General features: G+C 43.3%; 1 protein-coding gene across 1 annotated transcript in view; it reads right to left on the reverse strand.

The window, feature by feature from the left end:
• Hdac2 (histone deacetylase 2) overlaps window positions 1-9005 on the reverse strand; it is a 30783-nt gene extending 21778 nt beyond the window's left edge. The window contains exon 1 of the mRNA XM_036169028.1: window positions 8712-9005. Within this exon, the coding sequence (XP_036024921.1) occupies window positions 8712-8763 (52 nt within the window). The 5' untranslated portion in view covers window positions 8764-9005. The remainder of the gene's footprint in view (window positions 1-8711) is intronic.
• Window positions 9006-16855: the final 7850 nt, after the last annotated feature.

Here is a 16855-nt window from a genome sequence, read left to right on the forward strand (position 1 = left end):
CCTCAGACAACAGGAAGCAGTCTAGAAAACATGATGCCCACATTCCCAAAAGGTGGGGTGGTGGAATTTGGTTACTCAGAGGGTTATGGGTATTTGTCACTGTTTGGGGGGACTGGTTACAAGTTGTCATTGGTCATGGTCAGGAAAAAGCTGAACAAAGGAGATTAGATTCAAGGATCTCTTCCTGAAGGAAGAAAGGGGTGGGGGATACAATATAGAAATGATGGGACAGAAGGGTGGATTTTTGAGTCTATGTTTGAAAAACCATTAGTTTCAAACATTTATGTACACTGATATGGATTTTTGTATACTGATAAAAATTTAAGGTTATTTTTGTTATACTGTACATGTGTTTCTACTCTTGTTTAAGTATTGTACCTATGCACCTCATTTAAAAGTGTACTGTATAGTTAATTACATTAATGTATAATTACATAAAAATGTAATGCATAATTAGGAAATATCAGCAGTTACTCAACTATAATAAACAAACATGTTCACGTTAGGTATGTTTTCAAGGTTAAACATACAGTTTAGATAGATAGGGGTATTCAAACACTTCAGAGATCTACAGAATATGACATTTAAGATTTTTAAATAATATATAGTTTTTCATGATGTGAGACATATCTGCTCCTGGCAGCTCTAATTTACTTTAAAAAGGGATGATGGGCATCAAAGAAACTCCATATGGAGTTTGCTTTTGTTGTGGCAAAGTTAGACACTGAGCAAGAAACTGCTCTTGCCTAGACTGCTGACAGTATGCTGTCCAAATTGGACAAGCAGGGCCCAGAAGAAAGTAACTGCTGAACTTTGCCAAGACAAAGTAGGACAGTCCTTCAAAATTCCTGCTTCACAGAAGAGTCTGTCAGATATTCTAGGCCTGCAGGCCAAAGATGGAAGCCCCAATGTTACAGAGGAAACTTGGGTAACTCTCCAGGCAGTCAGTTGTTTCTGTCATTTCTAGTTTTGAAAGTTGTTTGCTCTACACTTCCTATTTAATCAGGTGATATTAAAGCCTTGCCTGGTCTTTGATAGGGTTGAAGACCAGATGGTTATAGTTAGACTTTTCCTTGTTACCAAATTCAGAAAAGAAACTTACATAGACATAAGAGATTTATAAAGTTGAGAAACATAAGAGCTTAAGTTGTTTATCTAAGATGATGCTTTAAGATCTAAAAAGACATTTTTTTTTGAGCTTAGGATCGAACCCAGGGCCTTACATTTGCTAGGCAAGAGATCTACCACTGAGCTAAATCCTCAACCCTAAAAAGACATTTTTAGGATGGCTTAGGTATAAAACTTTGAACTAGGATAGGATAGATAATACATACTTTCTCTGAATTTGTCAAATACATATGGTCTAAATATTGTGAACGTAATTCTTACTTGATAATTGTTCTTATTGTATAGTTTTCCTATGTTAGAGTTAAAACTTTTCTTTTTTATTTAGACAAAAAGGGGGGAAATGCTGTGAAATAATCTTTTTGTACACCATGAAGCTGTGTCTTTGCCAAAGCACCTTCTAATTTGATAAAAAGCTAAATGGCCAATAGTTAGACAGGTGGTAGGGGTGGGACATCCAGGAACAGAGAGGACTCTGGGAAGAAGAGAGGAGAGAAGCCAGCCAGACACAGAGAGGAACAGGAGGTGCAAGATGAAAGAGAGGTAAAAGTCATGTGGTAGAACGTAGATTAATAAAAATATGGGTTAATTTAAGTTAAAAGCTAGTAGGACAGGCCTAAGCTAAGGCTGAGCTTTCATAATTAACAATAAGTCTCTGTATCATTATTTGCAAGCTGGCTGGCAGGACAGAGAAAGGCTCATTACATATTTTTTATTATTTAAAAGAATTTTAAATTTAAATACATTTTGATCATATTCTTTCCCTCCCCAAAGTCCTTCCAGATTCTCTCCCTCCCTACCCAATCTTAAGTTCCAGTGTTTGGGGGAAAAGTGATAGTAGGAACATTTACCTAGAACTTTTAACTTAAAGAATATGAACAAAATAGATGACCTACCTAACTTATGAAAGTAACCTGGAACTATAACAGCCTCAAACTTACATTATACTTACAAGTGCAGCCAAGCCACAGATGATGACTTTTTCAGAATCCCTCCATAGGCCTGGGATACAGGTCAGGGGAAGAACTCTCCTCTAGCATATGCAGGCCTTTGGTTTAGTTCCTCAGCACAGAAGGGGGGGGATGAGAAGAGGAAACCTAAGGGGGCTATGGGGAGGGGGCTCTGAGGGAGGAGGAGGAACATACAAAGGAGGAGGGTAAACTAACAGTAAGGATGTCTCATGAAGTCAAAAGGAATCATACTATCGGCCTAAAATACCTACAATACACATAAGTCAGCGTAAATACACGTTCCCTCCAAGAACCATTAGCCATAAAACCCACAATACTAGGCATGAGGACCCCCCTCTGAGTTGTTGGCCAGGGCTGACCAAGAGATTCTCAAAACATTATAGGGTGTTGCCTATGGTTGCCCCCTAAAGGTGGAAGGTAACTTACTGCCTCTTGCTGAAGACATTATGCACTTCAGATGCAGGGTCCAATGGCCCTAAGCTAGACCTGACCTGAAAGCCTTCTATAGGTCTACACGTCAGGTTATGGAAAGGAGTTCTTCAAGCTCCAGGAGGGAAGCACTCAACAGTCCTACCTAGCTATGGCATCTATGAACCATAGTAACAACCACCATGGCATCATAAGTGTGCTAGTGGCACGTATACCTTTGCAGTAACCAACAGCTTTCTAATTAGACTTAAGAGTCTTTCAGCAAGAGGGAAATCATGCCTAGCCCAGTAACAATTGGTATGTCTACAATATAATCTATACACCTAAGGCTCAGGGATCACTGGGGAAGAGGGAGCAGAAAGATTTTAAGAGTCAGAACAACAGGGAGTTTACTGTGAGACTGTATCTTCCAGAAATGTCGGAAGCTACACCTATAAAGTCTCACCAATGGCCTATAGATGACCCCAACAAGGACAGCAATAGACTTGTAGATCAGGGAATGTGCAGGAGGCCTCAAGCCTAGAGAAGAACTGCAGGCAGCTACGTGATGATGAGAGCAGGAGAAAGTCTTCCTCAGGGCAGTGCAGACCAACTGGTTATGCAATACCAAATGGTCAGCCCTGAAAACACCTACAAGTTAACATTACATAGGCTGAACAGGTTGTATTTATGTATTTACATATATATGTATGTATGTACACGTAAGTGCTTGTGTGTGTATTAAGAAAGAAAACAAGCGGGGTGGTGGTGGCGCACGCCTGTAATCCCAGCACTGGGCGGGGGGGGGGGGGGGGGGGGGGAGAGGCAGAGACAGGTGGATCTCTGTGAGTTCGAGGCCAGCCTGGTCTACAAAGCGAGTTCCAGGACAGCCTCCAAAGCTACACACAGAAACCCTGTCTCAAAAAAACCAAAAAAAAAAGAAAAGAAAACAGATGCCATGATGCCATGAATCTGAAAGAGAGCAGGCTGGGAGGAAGGGCTATACAGGAGGGTTTGGAGGAAGGGGAAGAAGAAAATGTTGCAATCAGATTATAATCTCAAAAAAAACAAAAAACAAAAAAAAACCCCAAAATACAAAGATAATTTTTGTGGGCATGGCAGTGCATGCCTTTAACAAGAACACTCCAGTGGCAGAGGACACAGGTAATTCTTGGGAAGAGTAAGGGGAGGGAATAATTCCTAACCTTTTCTGCTAAGTATCAGTTCTATATCTAGCTATTTTGTAGATATCTACTTCTTAGTAAAGACCTGCCTCTTCTTTTTAAGAAAATGTTATCTGAACTGATTGTTTTAAAAATTTATTTAATATGTATGGGTGTTTTGCTTGCATGTATGTTTGGGTTTGGTGTCCAAGGAGAGCAGAAGGAATCACACTCCCTGGTACTGGAGTTCAAGACTGAACTGAGCAATCATGTGGGTGCTGGGAACTGAACCCAGGTCCTCTAAAAGAGTAGCCAGTGCTGAGCCACCCAGCCCCCTTCTCTTTTCTTAATTTATGGGCCTATTAGATAAGTTGGGCATTTTTAAATGTTATCCCATTTTTGTTCAAATACTTCAACTCGGCTCAAGATTAAAAATATATAATGTACTAAAATTGGGGTAACACTCTATATAATCAAATGTATTTCTGAAGCAAAATTATGTAAATATCACAGTGGAATAAAGATAATAAATGGAATCGTATTAATTCAGGATAAACCTTAAGATTCCAAATGAGTGAATAAAAAGCCTGTACTTTTCAGATCATTGTAATTTCAGGACTGTGAAATGTACTTTCACCCCTGTATACAGATAAGCTTTCAAAAGAAAAAACAAGAATAAAAATACTATGTAATTTTTGTCTGCCATACAACACTAGTGCTGTAAAAGGCTTTAACACAGCAGGCCATGTGTCTTCTCAGAGTCTGAGTTTCCACAAACCCGTCTTCCCCCACTTTATTCCTGAAGTCTCACTTTCCTCATGCATGTAACAAGAGCCGGCCACTGGCCAAGCAGGCACTAAACCAGGTGCCCAAGTACTCCAGGGATGACGTCCTGCCCTGTGTCTTTTCTCAGGAAAGATTCTTGGGTTTTCCATATTGTCTCCTTTAACACCACAATGATTTATGAGCTTGTCAGCTGAGAAATACAATTTCAGTAACTACTTCTCCTCCCTGGATTTTAGGCTTACAGGGGTGACTTTCCTAAGTGTTTCCATTTGCTCTAAATAAAGATCTCAAATACATGACGGCCAACATGGAGCCCTTGATTAGTCTAGACAGGCAGAAAAACAAAAATGCCAATTGAGGACCAAGGAAAGCCTCTGATGAGGTGAAATGTGAGGGGGGCCAGGGATCAAGGAGTTCTGTGGAAACGGGATTCAAAAGCACAGGAAATGTCTTTAGAGAATTATGTACCAAATTTAAATGTTGTGTGCAACAAACATCAGTATTGCCAAACTGTTGCAATACTTCATTAGCATGAGTCTGTAACCAAAAAACAATTATCCATTTCACAGACAGTAAAGATTTATACAGCAGCTAAAAACCTAATGCAGCTGTACTAAAAGTTACCTGGCAAAAGACACTGACACCACCATTTTAAACAAAAATAAAATAAATATGACAACAGTTGGCTGCTCTGTAGAATTCTTGTATCTGACAAAGTTAGGAGTACACTGGGAAGATGATTTTGATCATTGTGATAGTCTTTATTTGTGTTGTTTTTCTCTGGACCATGTCTCCAAACATTCTGATTATGATTATCTCCATCAGAGAAAAAATAAACACAGCATAAAGCAACTGGTGCTTAATTATATAAATTACGCATACATTCAATTCTATTATACTGTATAGATCAGAAGGCACTACATGATCCATCCCAAGCTTCACTCAAAACAAGGCATAGTTTACATTGTCAGGTAAAGTATCTAAAGTGTGAGTATTGCAATTAGAACCAAATGTAACTGAACCTGCTAAATTACATTTAAGTAGAGAAAAATAACATCAGTTTAAGGTCAGAAAGGGTCTTAGGGTCTACCTAATTAGCTATAAACTGCTATATATCATTTTAACAGTATTGATCTTTTAGTACAGACCAGCATTTGGAGATGTGTTTCTAGAAACTATGGAGATGAGTCAATAGCCACAGTCCACTAAGTAAGAACGACTCTAATTTCTCTTCTGAGGTATAGGATAGCTCATATACTCATATCCCAAGGTTCACAGAAGAGCAGCGGCTCAGTGATCTAAAGGGTACAATTCTGAAGACTACAGAAGACACAAGAAAACCACATTTACCTTTAGAAGCAGTCTTCATGAAGCACACGGAGCCAGCAGTAAACACTCTGTGAGTTGTCAAGGGGCTCTGTGTGTGCCTACTGGCCTCATTAAACCTAAAGACAGGACACCGTGGTCACAGAATTTGCTTCTTCCTTTTCTTTTTGTCTGCCCTCTATTTCCTCCACCAAGTTAAAACCGGCTAGCTTAGAGTGGGCGGTGGTGGCACACGCCTTTAATCCCAGCACCTGGGAGGCAGAGGCATGTGGATCTTATGGCCAGCCCGGTCTATAGATCAAGTTCCAGGACAGCCAAGGCTACACTGAGAAACTGTCTTGAAAAACAAAACTAATCAAAAGCCCAACTAGCTTAAACTACTATATTACTTAGTCGTTTGCTACTAATACTATTGTTGTATTATTCAAGTCCCATTACTATGGTCACTGCCCTTTGCCAACCTAGCCCTTTGTGCCCCTAAAAGCCATATACTTTTTTTGGTACAAAAATTACTTGCATCCTCTGTTCACAATTTAAAAAAAAAAAAAATCACTGTTTTTATCAACTAACAAGAAGAATAGGGTTTTGGTAATGAAGATAGACGTGTCGAGAATACTTTGTGTAGTCTAGCATGCCATCCCATTTTAGCTAGCACACTTATATTATCAATTTAAGAACTTCTGCAATTTTGTTAGCTCCCCTAAATGCAAAGATTCAGAATGTATGTAAGTTAAGTCCATTCTAAGTACATGCCAAGTAAGAACTGGACCAGAGACAGACACCCAGGCAGATTCCCAACATCCGTTTATACAGTTGGTTGCTTAAAACTAGATAAAGTAGTTGCATGGGCATACATCAAAAATCACATGACTGAAAAAATCCCTCATCCCTCCCATCTCTGTGGGCAGTGCCTATCCCACCCATCAACAAAGGCTCTGCCCCCCAAGAACCAAAGAACAAATAGCTGTTCAGGAAACAGCTGGAGTCAGCTGACAGCCGAGGGACCTGAGCAGCAGTTCCCCACTGTTAAACCTCTCCCTTGACTCTAGGCTATACAAGAGCAAGCCTCTACCTTAGAAAGGCTATAATTACCATTTTTCAAATTAATCTTCAGGGCTACATCCTTTCCAATGGATCAGAGAATGCAGGACAAGGATTTGCCATGATTCCAACTTCACAATGTAATTCATGTTTAAAATGACATGTTCTCCCATCTCTGCCCTCCATGATGGTGTAATTTCAAATAAATTTATTCATCACATATGTAGTTCCCTCAAAAATGCATTTAAACTGGGCATGGAGATCTATGCCTTTAATTCAAGCACTTGGGAGGCAGAGGCATGCAGATGAATGTCTGTAAATTAGGGGCCAGCCTAATAGTGAATTCTAGGACAATCTGGGCAACAAAGCCAGAGCCTGTCTCAAAAAAAGTCTCCAAACAAAACAGAAAGCCATTTAAAAAGCCTTTGCTATTGTGTCCCTGCTTTCTGCAAGGCTTTTTGATTTTTCCAGCCAATGACACAGGTGGCTATTTTAACAAAAACCGGTATTAAATGCGGTGGTGGCGCACTCCTTTAATCCCAGCACTCGGGAGGGGAGGCAGAGGCAGGTGGATTTCTCAGAGTTCAAGGTCAGCCTGGTCTACATACAGAGCGAGTTCCAGGACAGCCAGGGCTGTTACACAGAGAAGCTGTCTCTAATCACCCTTCCCCTCCCCGCCCCCCAAAACCCAGACATTTAAAATTTCTGCCAAATCAAGAAAACGTACGACTATTTTCAAATTCAAGTCAGTTTCACTCAGCCTGGGTCTCTAGGCTCTTTCTTATCTACCTCTCCAAGATATTGTGACTTCAATACAACAAATACAGAAACAGCTTTGTATTGCTTTGTAGAAATCAGGTCTTTCAGGTCAACGAGGCTAGTTTTGTCAAATTATTCTTTCCCTCAAGAGTTACCTACTAATGTCCTGGTGAAAGCTGTAAGTCAGGGCACTACTTAGCGCGTATGTAATTGAGGCTGGCTCAGCCAACAGAAATCGGACTGTTACTGCTCCTACTCCAAACCAGAGAACCCTTCCCTTCCCACCACCTTGCACCATTAACTGCATTGTCAGCTCGGCTCTACCTGTTTAGAATATTTAGTCCACTTCTCAAAGTTTCCTGCAGCAGGGCCCCCACCGCACTGGGACTGACTTCCTAAATAAACAAGATGCCCATGCTCTCTCCTAGACCCCCAGAGCAGGGTATAACTGCAGATAGAACAAAGAGCCACAAAGAAGTGGGTGGTAGCAACCTCCCACAGAGGCATGCTAGGACCCATCAAGTAGGAACAACTCCAAGCTTGTCTTCCTCCTCTTACTACTTCGCCACCGGCCTACCTATCCCCAACTCAGAACCCCTAATTGTCCACCGTGGAAGGCGCAGCCTTTCCATCTGAACCCTGAGAAAGTGGCGCTCAAAGAACCCGGCGAACAAAGGCGAGGGATGGAGTCCACGCAAGACACGAGCGAAGACAGCGCCGCTCTGCGAACTTGGCCCCCGGCCAGCGGTAACTCCTCCGCAGCCCCACCCGAGCGACGGGGTCCCGGGTGAGGCTGGAAGCGCAGCGCAGGCAGATCCCCGGCCGAGAAGGGGGACCGGGCGAGCGGGGGAGGGGACGGGGACGCAGGGCGGAGCTCCAAGGCCGCCGGCTTTGTGCAGTCAGGCCCCGGGTACCGACTGGGGTTCCTCCGAGACCGGCCCGAGGCAGTGCACCCCAAACCTGCGCGTGCCCGTGCGGAGGACCCGACAGGAGCGCGGGCGGGCGTCCCCGGGCCACGATCGCGAAGCCGGGTAGGCCGTGTCCCCGTTCCCGCAGACAGCCACCCGGGGCACCGGGAGCCGCGCGTCCACCACCCCGCCGCGCCCTCCCCGCAGGTTCCCGGGCCACCCACCGTCATAGTAGTAGCACACTTTCTTCTTGCCGCCTCCTTGACTGTACGCCATGGGCTCGGGCCGCCGCCTCCCGGCTGCGGCTCCTCCTCCGGCTGCTCCCGCCCGCCGCGGCCCGGCGGCCAGACAAGAGGGCTGAGCGGGGGGGAACAGCGGGCGCGGCGGCCCTCGGAGCAAGGACGGCCCGGTGCCGGACGGGATCGGGTGCCGGGAAGGCTGAGAGCGCGGAGCAGGGGTGGCAGCGGCGCCGACGCGCGACACACGGCGGGGGAGGCCCAGGGTGGCGGGGCTGGGAGGCGGGCGCTACCACTGCGGAGTCGCAGAGGGGAGGGGAGAGCGCGGCTGTGCACAGGCGCAGGGGCCGGCTCGGAGTGGACGCCGCCGGCTGGGGCGGGACAAATGGACCGATCGTTGTGTCGCACGCAATCTCGAGGTGCGAAGTAGCGGATCTCGGCCCCCCGCGCTCCGAGCCCGGGACGCGCGGCCGTCGGGCTCCCCCTCCGATCTGCGCTCACTGGTTGCGCCTGGGCCGAGCCTGCGCACTCGGCGCCTGCTCAAACGTCTCCCGGGCTGTCTGGACCCCCTCCGCTTGGGCCCACGCCGCTCCCCTCCCCCACCGCCGCGACGCCCCGGCCCCAGCCCGCCACGTGCTGCGGGGACCCCGAGGGGAACCCGCTTGAGCACTCCCCGGGACTTCAGAAGGTGCTGCTCCCCAGCTACGAGGTGGTCGGAGATTTTCACGCGTTCCGATTCGCGTGTTCTCTTCTCCCACATCAGCTCCTGTTAACTCCTCTTAGTTCCTGACTTAGAGATGTTAATGGCAGACTGTACCTCTTGGATTTAGTAAGCATTTATGAGGCTCATGTGTGAGCACGGCTCTCAGCACCGATGCCTGTTTATAAAGCTGTCAAAAAGTGCCGGGATGCACGTGCCGTGTCCATTTCTACTTTAAAGGCGTGGGTTAGATGGAGGAGTGGAGTGCTGTCAGTGCTAAGTAATGGTCTGAGGACTGGAGAGGTGTCGAACTTTTGCGAACTCCACGTGCTTTGCCTACCGCATCAGACTGTGCTACTCGCCAGGCACTGGGAGAAGAGCAGAAATCCAAAGAAAGAATTTGAACAATTGAGTCCCTGTGTTTTATAGAGTGACATTTATTCAGCACCTGTCCAAGCCAGCCTGTAAGGCACAGGTAAAGGATGGAAGCTGACGGTCCAATGCAACACTCGCATATCTGAACAATTATCATTTACAATTCCTTCTGCATGCACACACTACACAGTGCCTCCTCCCTGAAGAGGTGGTGTTGAAGTAAGACCATACTGAGCCACTAACAAAAATAATTATTTTTTCTGCTTTCTGATCTCCAGGACTCTCTTGCTTAAAACACCAATCTCCTAGACTTAACCCCAAGAGATTTAGAATTCGTTCAGGATACCCCTTGCCACATCCCCTTCTCTCCCAAGCCTGTATTTTTAACGAGACCCTGGGAGACTTAGGAGGGTTGGCTCAGGAACCACAGTGGAGAACTGCAAGCTTCCATGTTACTGTTCACTACAGTGTTGCCATCCGGGTTTAGCTTTCAGTTCCAAAGTCATTCCGGGACCATTCTGAAAACAGAATGAGATACTTTTGCAGACACTAATGTTCTTCCCCAGACCCAACATGGTGAAGTGTAACCTAAGACTTGATTTCTTCAGGGACTCGTCTTCCTTCTCCCATGTCTCTTTCCTGTGCTTTTAATACAGTGTGCCTTTTAAGTGCTACACTTAATGTTACAGTTGCCCATAGCTTGTCTGCTTGTCTCAGTAGGATACAGTTTCACAAGAGGACAAGCCAAGCTCTCTTGTACATAATTATTACTTCTGGTAAGCCACCTTAATTTTCTTTATGAATAGTTTTACCCATAAAATGGGAGACTTGCTAATATGACTTTGAAGAAGCTTCTTAAGATAATCCACATGGAACTGTTCTTAAAGCACATGAATAGAAGCTATAATGAATTGTATTAACCATTTTGATAAGAGTAATCATAGCTACTACTGTTCTTTGCGTCAGTAGAACCCAGCTTTAAACCTCAGGGAAGAGCCTGGACAAATCTTTCAATTTGTTGTAAAACTTGTGATATTTAACAATTATGAATGAGAAGAACAAAGGATTTTTATTCTCAGAAAATGGCATTAAAGGAGACTGATGAGATTTGTTTTCACATTTATGTCTCTAAGCATCTTTAATGTACTTGACTTAGAAAAGATTCAGTTACTGAAACCTATGGACAAATCACTTACCATATTCAAACTCCTTTCTATCAGACCTTTCAAAATATAACGTTTTAGGTAATATACAGAAGCAGGAAGCAAACTGAGAGCATACATAATAGAATATATAGTTAAGGAATGCCCTTTGCCTCCAACTATTTTTCTCTAGCTCCTGTTCTGCATATGGAAACTTCATTGTACTTGAAGATGTTTAGTACTCTAAAATTATTCAGTAAATGTATCATTAGAAACAGGGTTGTCTAGAAGCCATCTGCTCCAGTCTATGTTAAAAATGAAGTCTTGTTGCTGGGTGTGGTGCGGGCACTTGCCTTTAATCCCAGCACTTGGGAGGCAGAGGCAGGCAGATTTCTGTGAGTTCAAGGCCAATCTGGTCTACAAAGCAAGTTCCAGGACAGCCAGAGCTACACAGAGAAACCCTATCTCTACAAACCACACTGCACCACACACACACACACACACACACACCAAAACAAAACAAAAACAATCTGAAAATAAATGGTTCTCCACTTAATTGCATGTTTGTTTTTAAGTTGTTATCTATTCTGTGTTACCTTATTGAGTTTAATGAAGACGGTTTCCTTTTTGTATATCATGTGTCTTAACCATATTCCCCTCTTATGCTCCCTCCAACACACCCTCCACCCCCCTTGTCCACTCATACTAGTCTCCTTCTGTATCCCAAATGGGGCTGGATCCACAGGTTGAGAAACATATCAGCTGTATGGCTGTGGCACTGTTGCTCTTAAGATTACCAGAGTTGATTCCCAGCACCCACATGGTGGCTCATAACCATCCCTAACCACAGTTCTAGGGGATCCAACAAGCACATATGTGATGCACATACATGTAGCAGGCAAAACATTCCTACACATAAAAAGGAGGAGGAAGAGGTGATGGATATGGGGGGTGGGGTACAGCCCATTGTGGGTGGAGCCACTCCTGGGTTGGTGGTCCTGTGTTCTATAAGAAAGCAGGCTAAGTAAGCCAAAGGGAGCAAAACAGTGAGCAGCACCCCTCCATGGCTTCTGCATCAGATCCTGCCTCTAGGTTCCTGCATGTTTGAGTTTCTGTCCTGACTTCCTTTGATGATGAAGTGTGTGTGGAAGCCTAAGCTGAATAAACCATTTCTTCCCCATTTCTTTGGTCACGGTGTTTCATCACAGCAACAGTAACCCTGACTAAGACAAGCGTTATCTGGGAAGTGCAAGGTTAAATATAAAGCTTTGATGGCCTCTAAAGCATTTCTCTCAAGAGTGGGCATCGCAAAATGTTTTGGGAAATGGGTTGAAATCAGGGGAAGAACGTAACTCATTTCCTCTGTGACACTCCAAACATCCATTTCCAAAGCTTTTCAGCAGGGCTAAGTATCTGGATTGGAGTTTCAGTCACATCCTCAAGTCTAGCTTACCCGAAGGGGCTCTGAAAGGAGGAAGTAAGGACTCAGGGTTCCCTCCCACAAGCTAGCCTGAGAACCAAGGACATTCCATGCTTCCAGCAAGGACAATAATACGGTTCACTTAGGGAGTCCCTGCCCCCACTGCTTAGCAAGTTTTTTCTCCTGTCCTCATCATACCTTCCCCTATCTTCTCCGCTTAACTACTTGTTCATGAGGTAGTAGAGAGGGTTTGAGCCTGATATAAGCTTTATTGTCTCCATTATTGTGACTTTCCTCCATATTGGGGGACTGTGTCACTGTATTGGTAGCAACATCAACATAGACTTTCAGAATTACGTTTGGCTGGGCGGTGGTGGCATACGCCTTTAATCCCAGCCCTTAGGAGACAGAGGCAGGCGGATCTCTGTGAGTTCAAGGCCAGCCTGGGCTACAGAGTGAGTTCCAGGAAAGGCTCCAAAGCTATAGAGATAAACCCTGTTTCGAGAAAAACAAAAAAAAGAAAGAATTACGTTTGTGCAACTAGGGATTCTCTACAATCTTAACACTTTCTTCCTTAAAGACCCCTTATTCTTTATTTGAGTAGAAGCAAGGCCATTTCTCTGCTCCCAGTATTACAGTAATTTGTACCCTAGTGGTGGTCATAAGTGACTTTCCACTGTTTAAGGAACTTGAAATTGATATCCCCTCCCCATCCCCCACATGTGACCGTAGAGTTCTTTCTAAAACAGCCATCCTCATTTACATAGGGGAGTCAGCTAGAAAACATGGAGAGAATTGTCCTGAACTGAAACTGATCAGTGATTATCACTTGAGTCTTAGAAACCTCTCAAATCAATGGCTAGATTGTTGCCAATGAGAGAACTGGTCTAGATGGCAACACATCCAGCTGAGTCTGGTTTAAAGACTAGGTCAAGGACAGATCTCAGATAAGAGTCTTAAAGAATCAAAGCACATGGGGAAATCAAACTACTCACCTGGAAGTCTCTCCCCTCCCCCTCTAGTCTAGCTTCCGAAGTGCTGGATAATGCTATGCACACCACCAAAGGAGAAATGTGTCCATCATTCTAAACTGTGTACCCTATAATAAGCTCCAATAATGATAAGCCGGGCAAGACATGTCCAAGGGTGCAATGCTATCATGAATGTCATGGGAGTAACAAACCACCATCTGATTGGATTTTTTTTTTTCCCCTGAGACAAGGTTTCTCTTTGTAACAGTACTGGCTGTCCTGGAACTCAATTTGTAGACCAGGCTGGCCTCGAACTCACGGAGATTCACCTGACTCTGCCTCCTAAGGGCTGGGATTAAAGGCGTGTGCCACCATGCCTGGCTATCTGATTGGATTTAAGACCTACTCCAAAAGATAGAACCCATACTTGGAACTATAATTTCAAGAATCTATGGCTAGACAGGTTATAGACCTTATTGGAGAATCTACTACTTTTATTCTGCTAAACAGACATAATATTGAACAGACTCCTAATGACTTACAGTTATACCTTTAGATTAGTGCTTCTGTAAAGCCTCATTTTGCAGTTGATGGGAACTAACACAGAATCCCACCACTAGTCAAGGTGCAGAGAAGAAGAGAGAGCTTGCTTCTCCTGGCAGTGGCTAGCAGCATCTCCTCAGCTCTCTTTTCTTCTCTCCTATCTCTCCAGTTAGAATGTTCCACCTAACTTTATTCTGCCTCACCATTGGCCAAACAGCTTTATTTATCAACCAGTCAGAGGGCATCCCCATCACCTTATAAGAGTTGCCATGGTCATGATGTCTCTTCACAGCAATAGAAACCCTAAGACAGTGCCTTAACTAAGTCCTATATAAAATAGGTAGAATGAAGTTGTGCCAGTCAGATTTCTCAAAGTGATTAATAGTTATATATTCATGTGAAAATTCAAGCTCTACAAAAAACAATTAGGGCTGGATTGCTGTAAGAAGCAGGCCTGTGTCAGCCTTGAGTCTTGCATAGCTTTGTCTTGTACACCAGACTGCAAGTCTTATCTATTTCCTCAGAGTGTTCAGTGTTTGTAGATAGACATGTACAATTAAGTAGGTCAAGGTGACCACACCATGCTTATCACGTAACCTGTCACTATGACAGGAAAGAGACTGGCCTGTTTCCTGCTTCTTCCAGAAGCGTTGGCCCTTGGCACTGAGTTCCTCTTTTGCAATATAGCCCATTATGTCTACCTGTCTCATCTGTGCTTATTAAACATTCTGCGTGAGGCTAGGGGCAAAGAAACTAACACATATATGCTGATGTTCATGCTGCTTCCTGTGCTGTGAGCAGTAAACACTGACTCTCCTGCCCCAAACCTCCAGACTTCTGCCAGCAACGATGAATCTCTAGCAGCTTAGCTCATTAGCTTGCAAGAAGGCTAAAAAAAAAAACCAAAACTCAAATGTTTTACAGCTCATGGCAACATAAAACCAATGTACTGCTATCCAGGTGAAATTTGTCTTTATATCATTATCTGTGAGATAGGGTGGTAAATCTTTCCACACATTGAAATTGGGAGTAGAGTGGTAAACCCTAGCTTCTTGTAATCACACTGTTGTTTTTTTAAATGGACTCTGGGAGTTTGAACTGGGATCCTCGTGTCCGCACACATCTTCTTGCCCAGTGAGCCATCTCCACGGCTCTCTTATTTTCACTGTCCATTTTATAGTAGCATTCATGACCGACCCTGGTTATGGTGTCTGAAGATTTCTTCTGCTAAACAGCATACCTTATTACTTTCAGATTGAGCCTCACTAAAATTTTCAGGACACAAACAAAACACAGATAGATTCTGCATATGACTATAACAAGAATGGCCTCTATTTCGATTCCCAGGAAGAGTCTTGTTCCTTTCTGAAACCTAAGCTCAGACTAGACTGTACATATTTCTGTTTGCTTTCAAATTCCCACTTGGGTGGCTGTTAAGCTCTATTTACAGAATTCTGCAGCTTCTTTAGCCCAGATTTCCAAACTCTTCAACATTCCACTTGTAAACCAGTTCAGAAGAGTTAAAAACCTCCTGGTCAGGTTTCTTAGACCAACAATGCTACTTCTTGCTATTAATTTCTTATATTAGTTACTTTTCTGAGAGCTGTCATGAAATACCCAATGGAAGCAATTTAAAGGAGAAGGGATTTGTCTTGGCTCATAGTGTGAGGGGGTACAGTTCACTGTGGCAGGAAAAGGATGGTAGCCAGAGAGCGAGGCAGCTGACCATGTTGCACCTGTAGTCAGAAAGTAGAGAAAAATGATTGATGGTGCTTATCTGGCTTTCTCCTTTTCCCTCTTTGTTATTTTTAGTCTGTATCCTTGGCACATGAGATGATGCCATCTACATTGAAGATGGATCTCTCCTCCTCAGTTAATCCTCTCCAGAAATGCCCTTATAGATACACTCAGAGCTACATCTCCCAAGGATTCCAAATCTTGTCAAGCCAACAGGACACGATTTATATAAGAGAATCTAGTGGAGTATCTTCTTGTGAAGAGTCTGGTTATAACGTTGCTTTACACTGGGAACTATAAGCTGCCAGTGTTAGTACCATCACCTCCATGCCAGACCGTGGTATCACCTGACACTGTCATTGCCGAGAAAGTTTCTTAGCTCCTCGCTTTGCTGCGTTATTCACTTCAGGATTAGTTACAGCAGGAACATGCAATGAACAGTTTGTAGATCATATCTATTATCCAGCTGTTATGAATCACCTGCAGAAAGTGTGTGACCTTCTTAGTAGAAGATGAGATTCCTGGGTCACATCAAAACATACCACTGGCAAAATGCCCAGGCATAAGAAAGTCAAGATGCTGGATAAATTTTTTAAAAAGTCCCATCTCTTAATTCAGATGGCCGACATGACTAGCTATGAGTGTTTTCTCTTTCTTAATGTACTGTAAAGCTTATCTTTCTTGTCATAAAAACTTCATGTTATAAAAATATCCTGTTATAAAATTTTCATTCATAAAACCAACCATTTCTGGATAATATTTTTAAAAATCACTGATTGACATGAGATCTAATGTAGATTATTTTAATGTAGATTATTATTTACCTTGGCTGGCTCATCATATCCACATATGTATGTAGTCAAACATTATTCTGGGTGTTGCTATGAGATGATCTATTTTAGATATCAACTTGTTCAGGCCATGATGTACTTAGACATCAGCCACAATATAAATAATTAAAATTTATATAATGTGGCAGTACTTTTCAGCAATTAAAAATGAACTATTGACAAATACAACAACATTTAAAAATCTCAAAATTGTTTATAGCAACATAAAAGACTAAATACAAGATGATGTTTTTAGATATACTTGCCCCCAACCTGCTTTGCTGTATTTTTTTTTTTCTGTCTTTCCTGGCCCCATCTTTACATTTTATCTTATATTTCAACGCTGAAAGCAAAAAAAAAAAAAAAAACCAAAAAAAACAAAAAACAAAAAACAAAAAACAAAACAAAACAAAA

The sequence above is a fragment of the Onychomys torridus genome, chromosome 19 (genome assembly GCF_903995425.1).
Source record: "Onychomys torridus chromosome 19, mOncTor1.1, whole genome shotgun sequence".
Taxonomy (NCBI): Eukaryota; Metazoa; Chordata; class Mammalia; order Rodentia; family Cricetidae; genus Onychomys; species Onychomys torridus.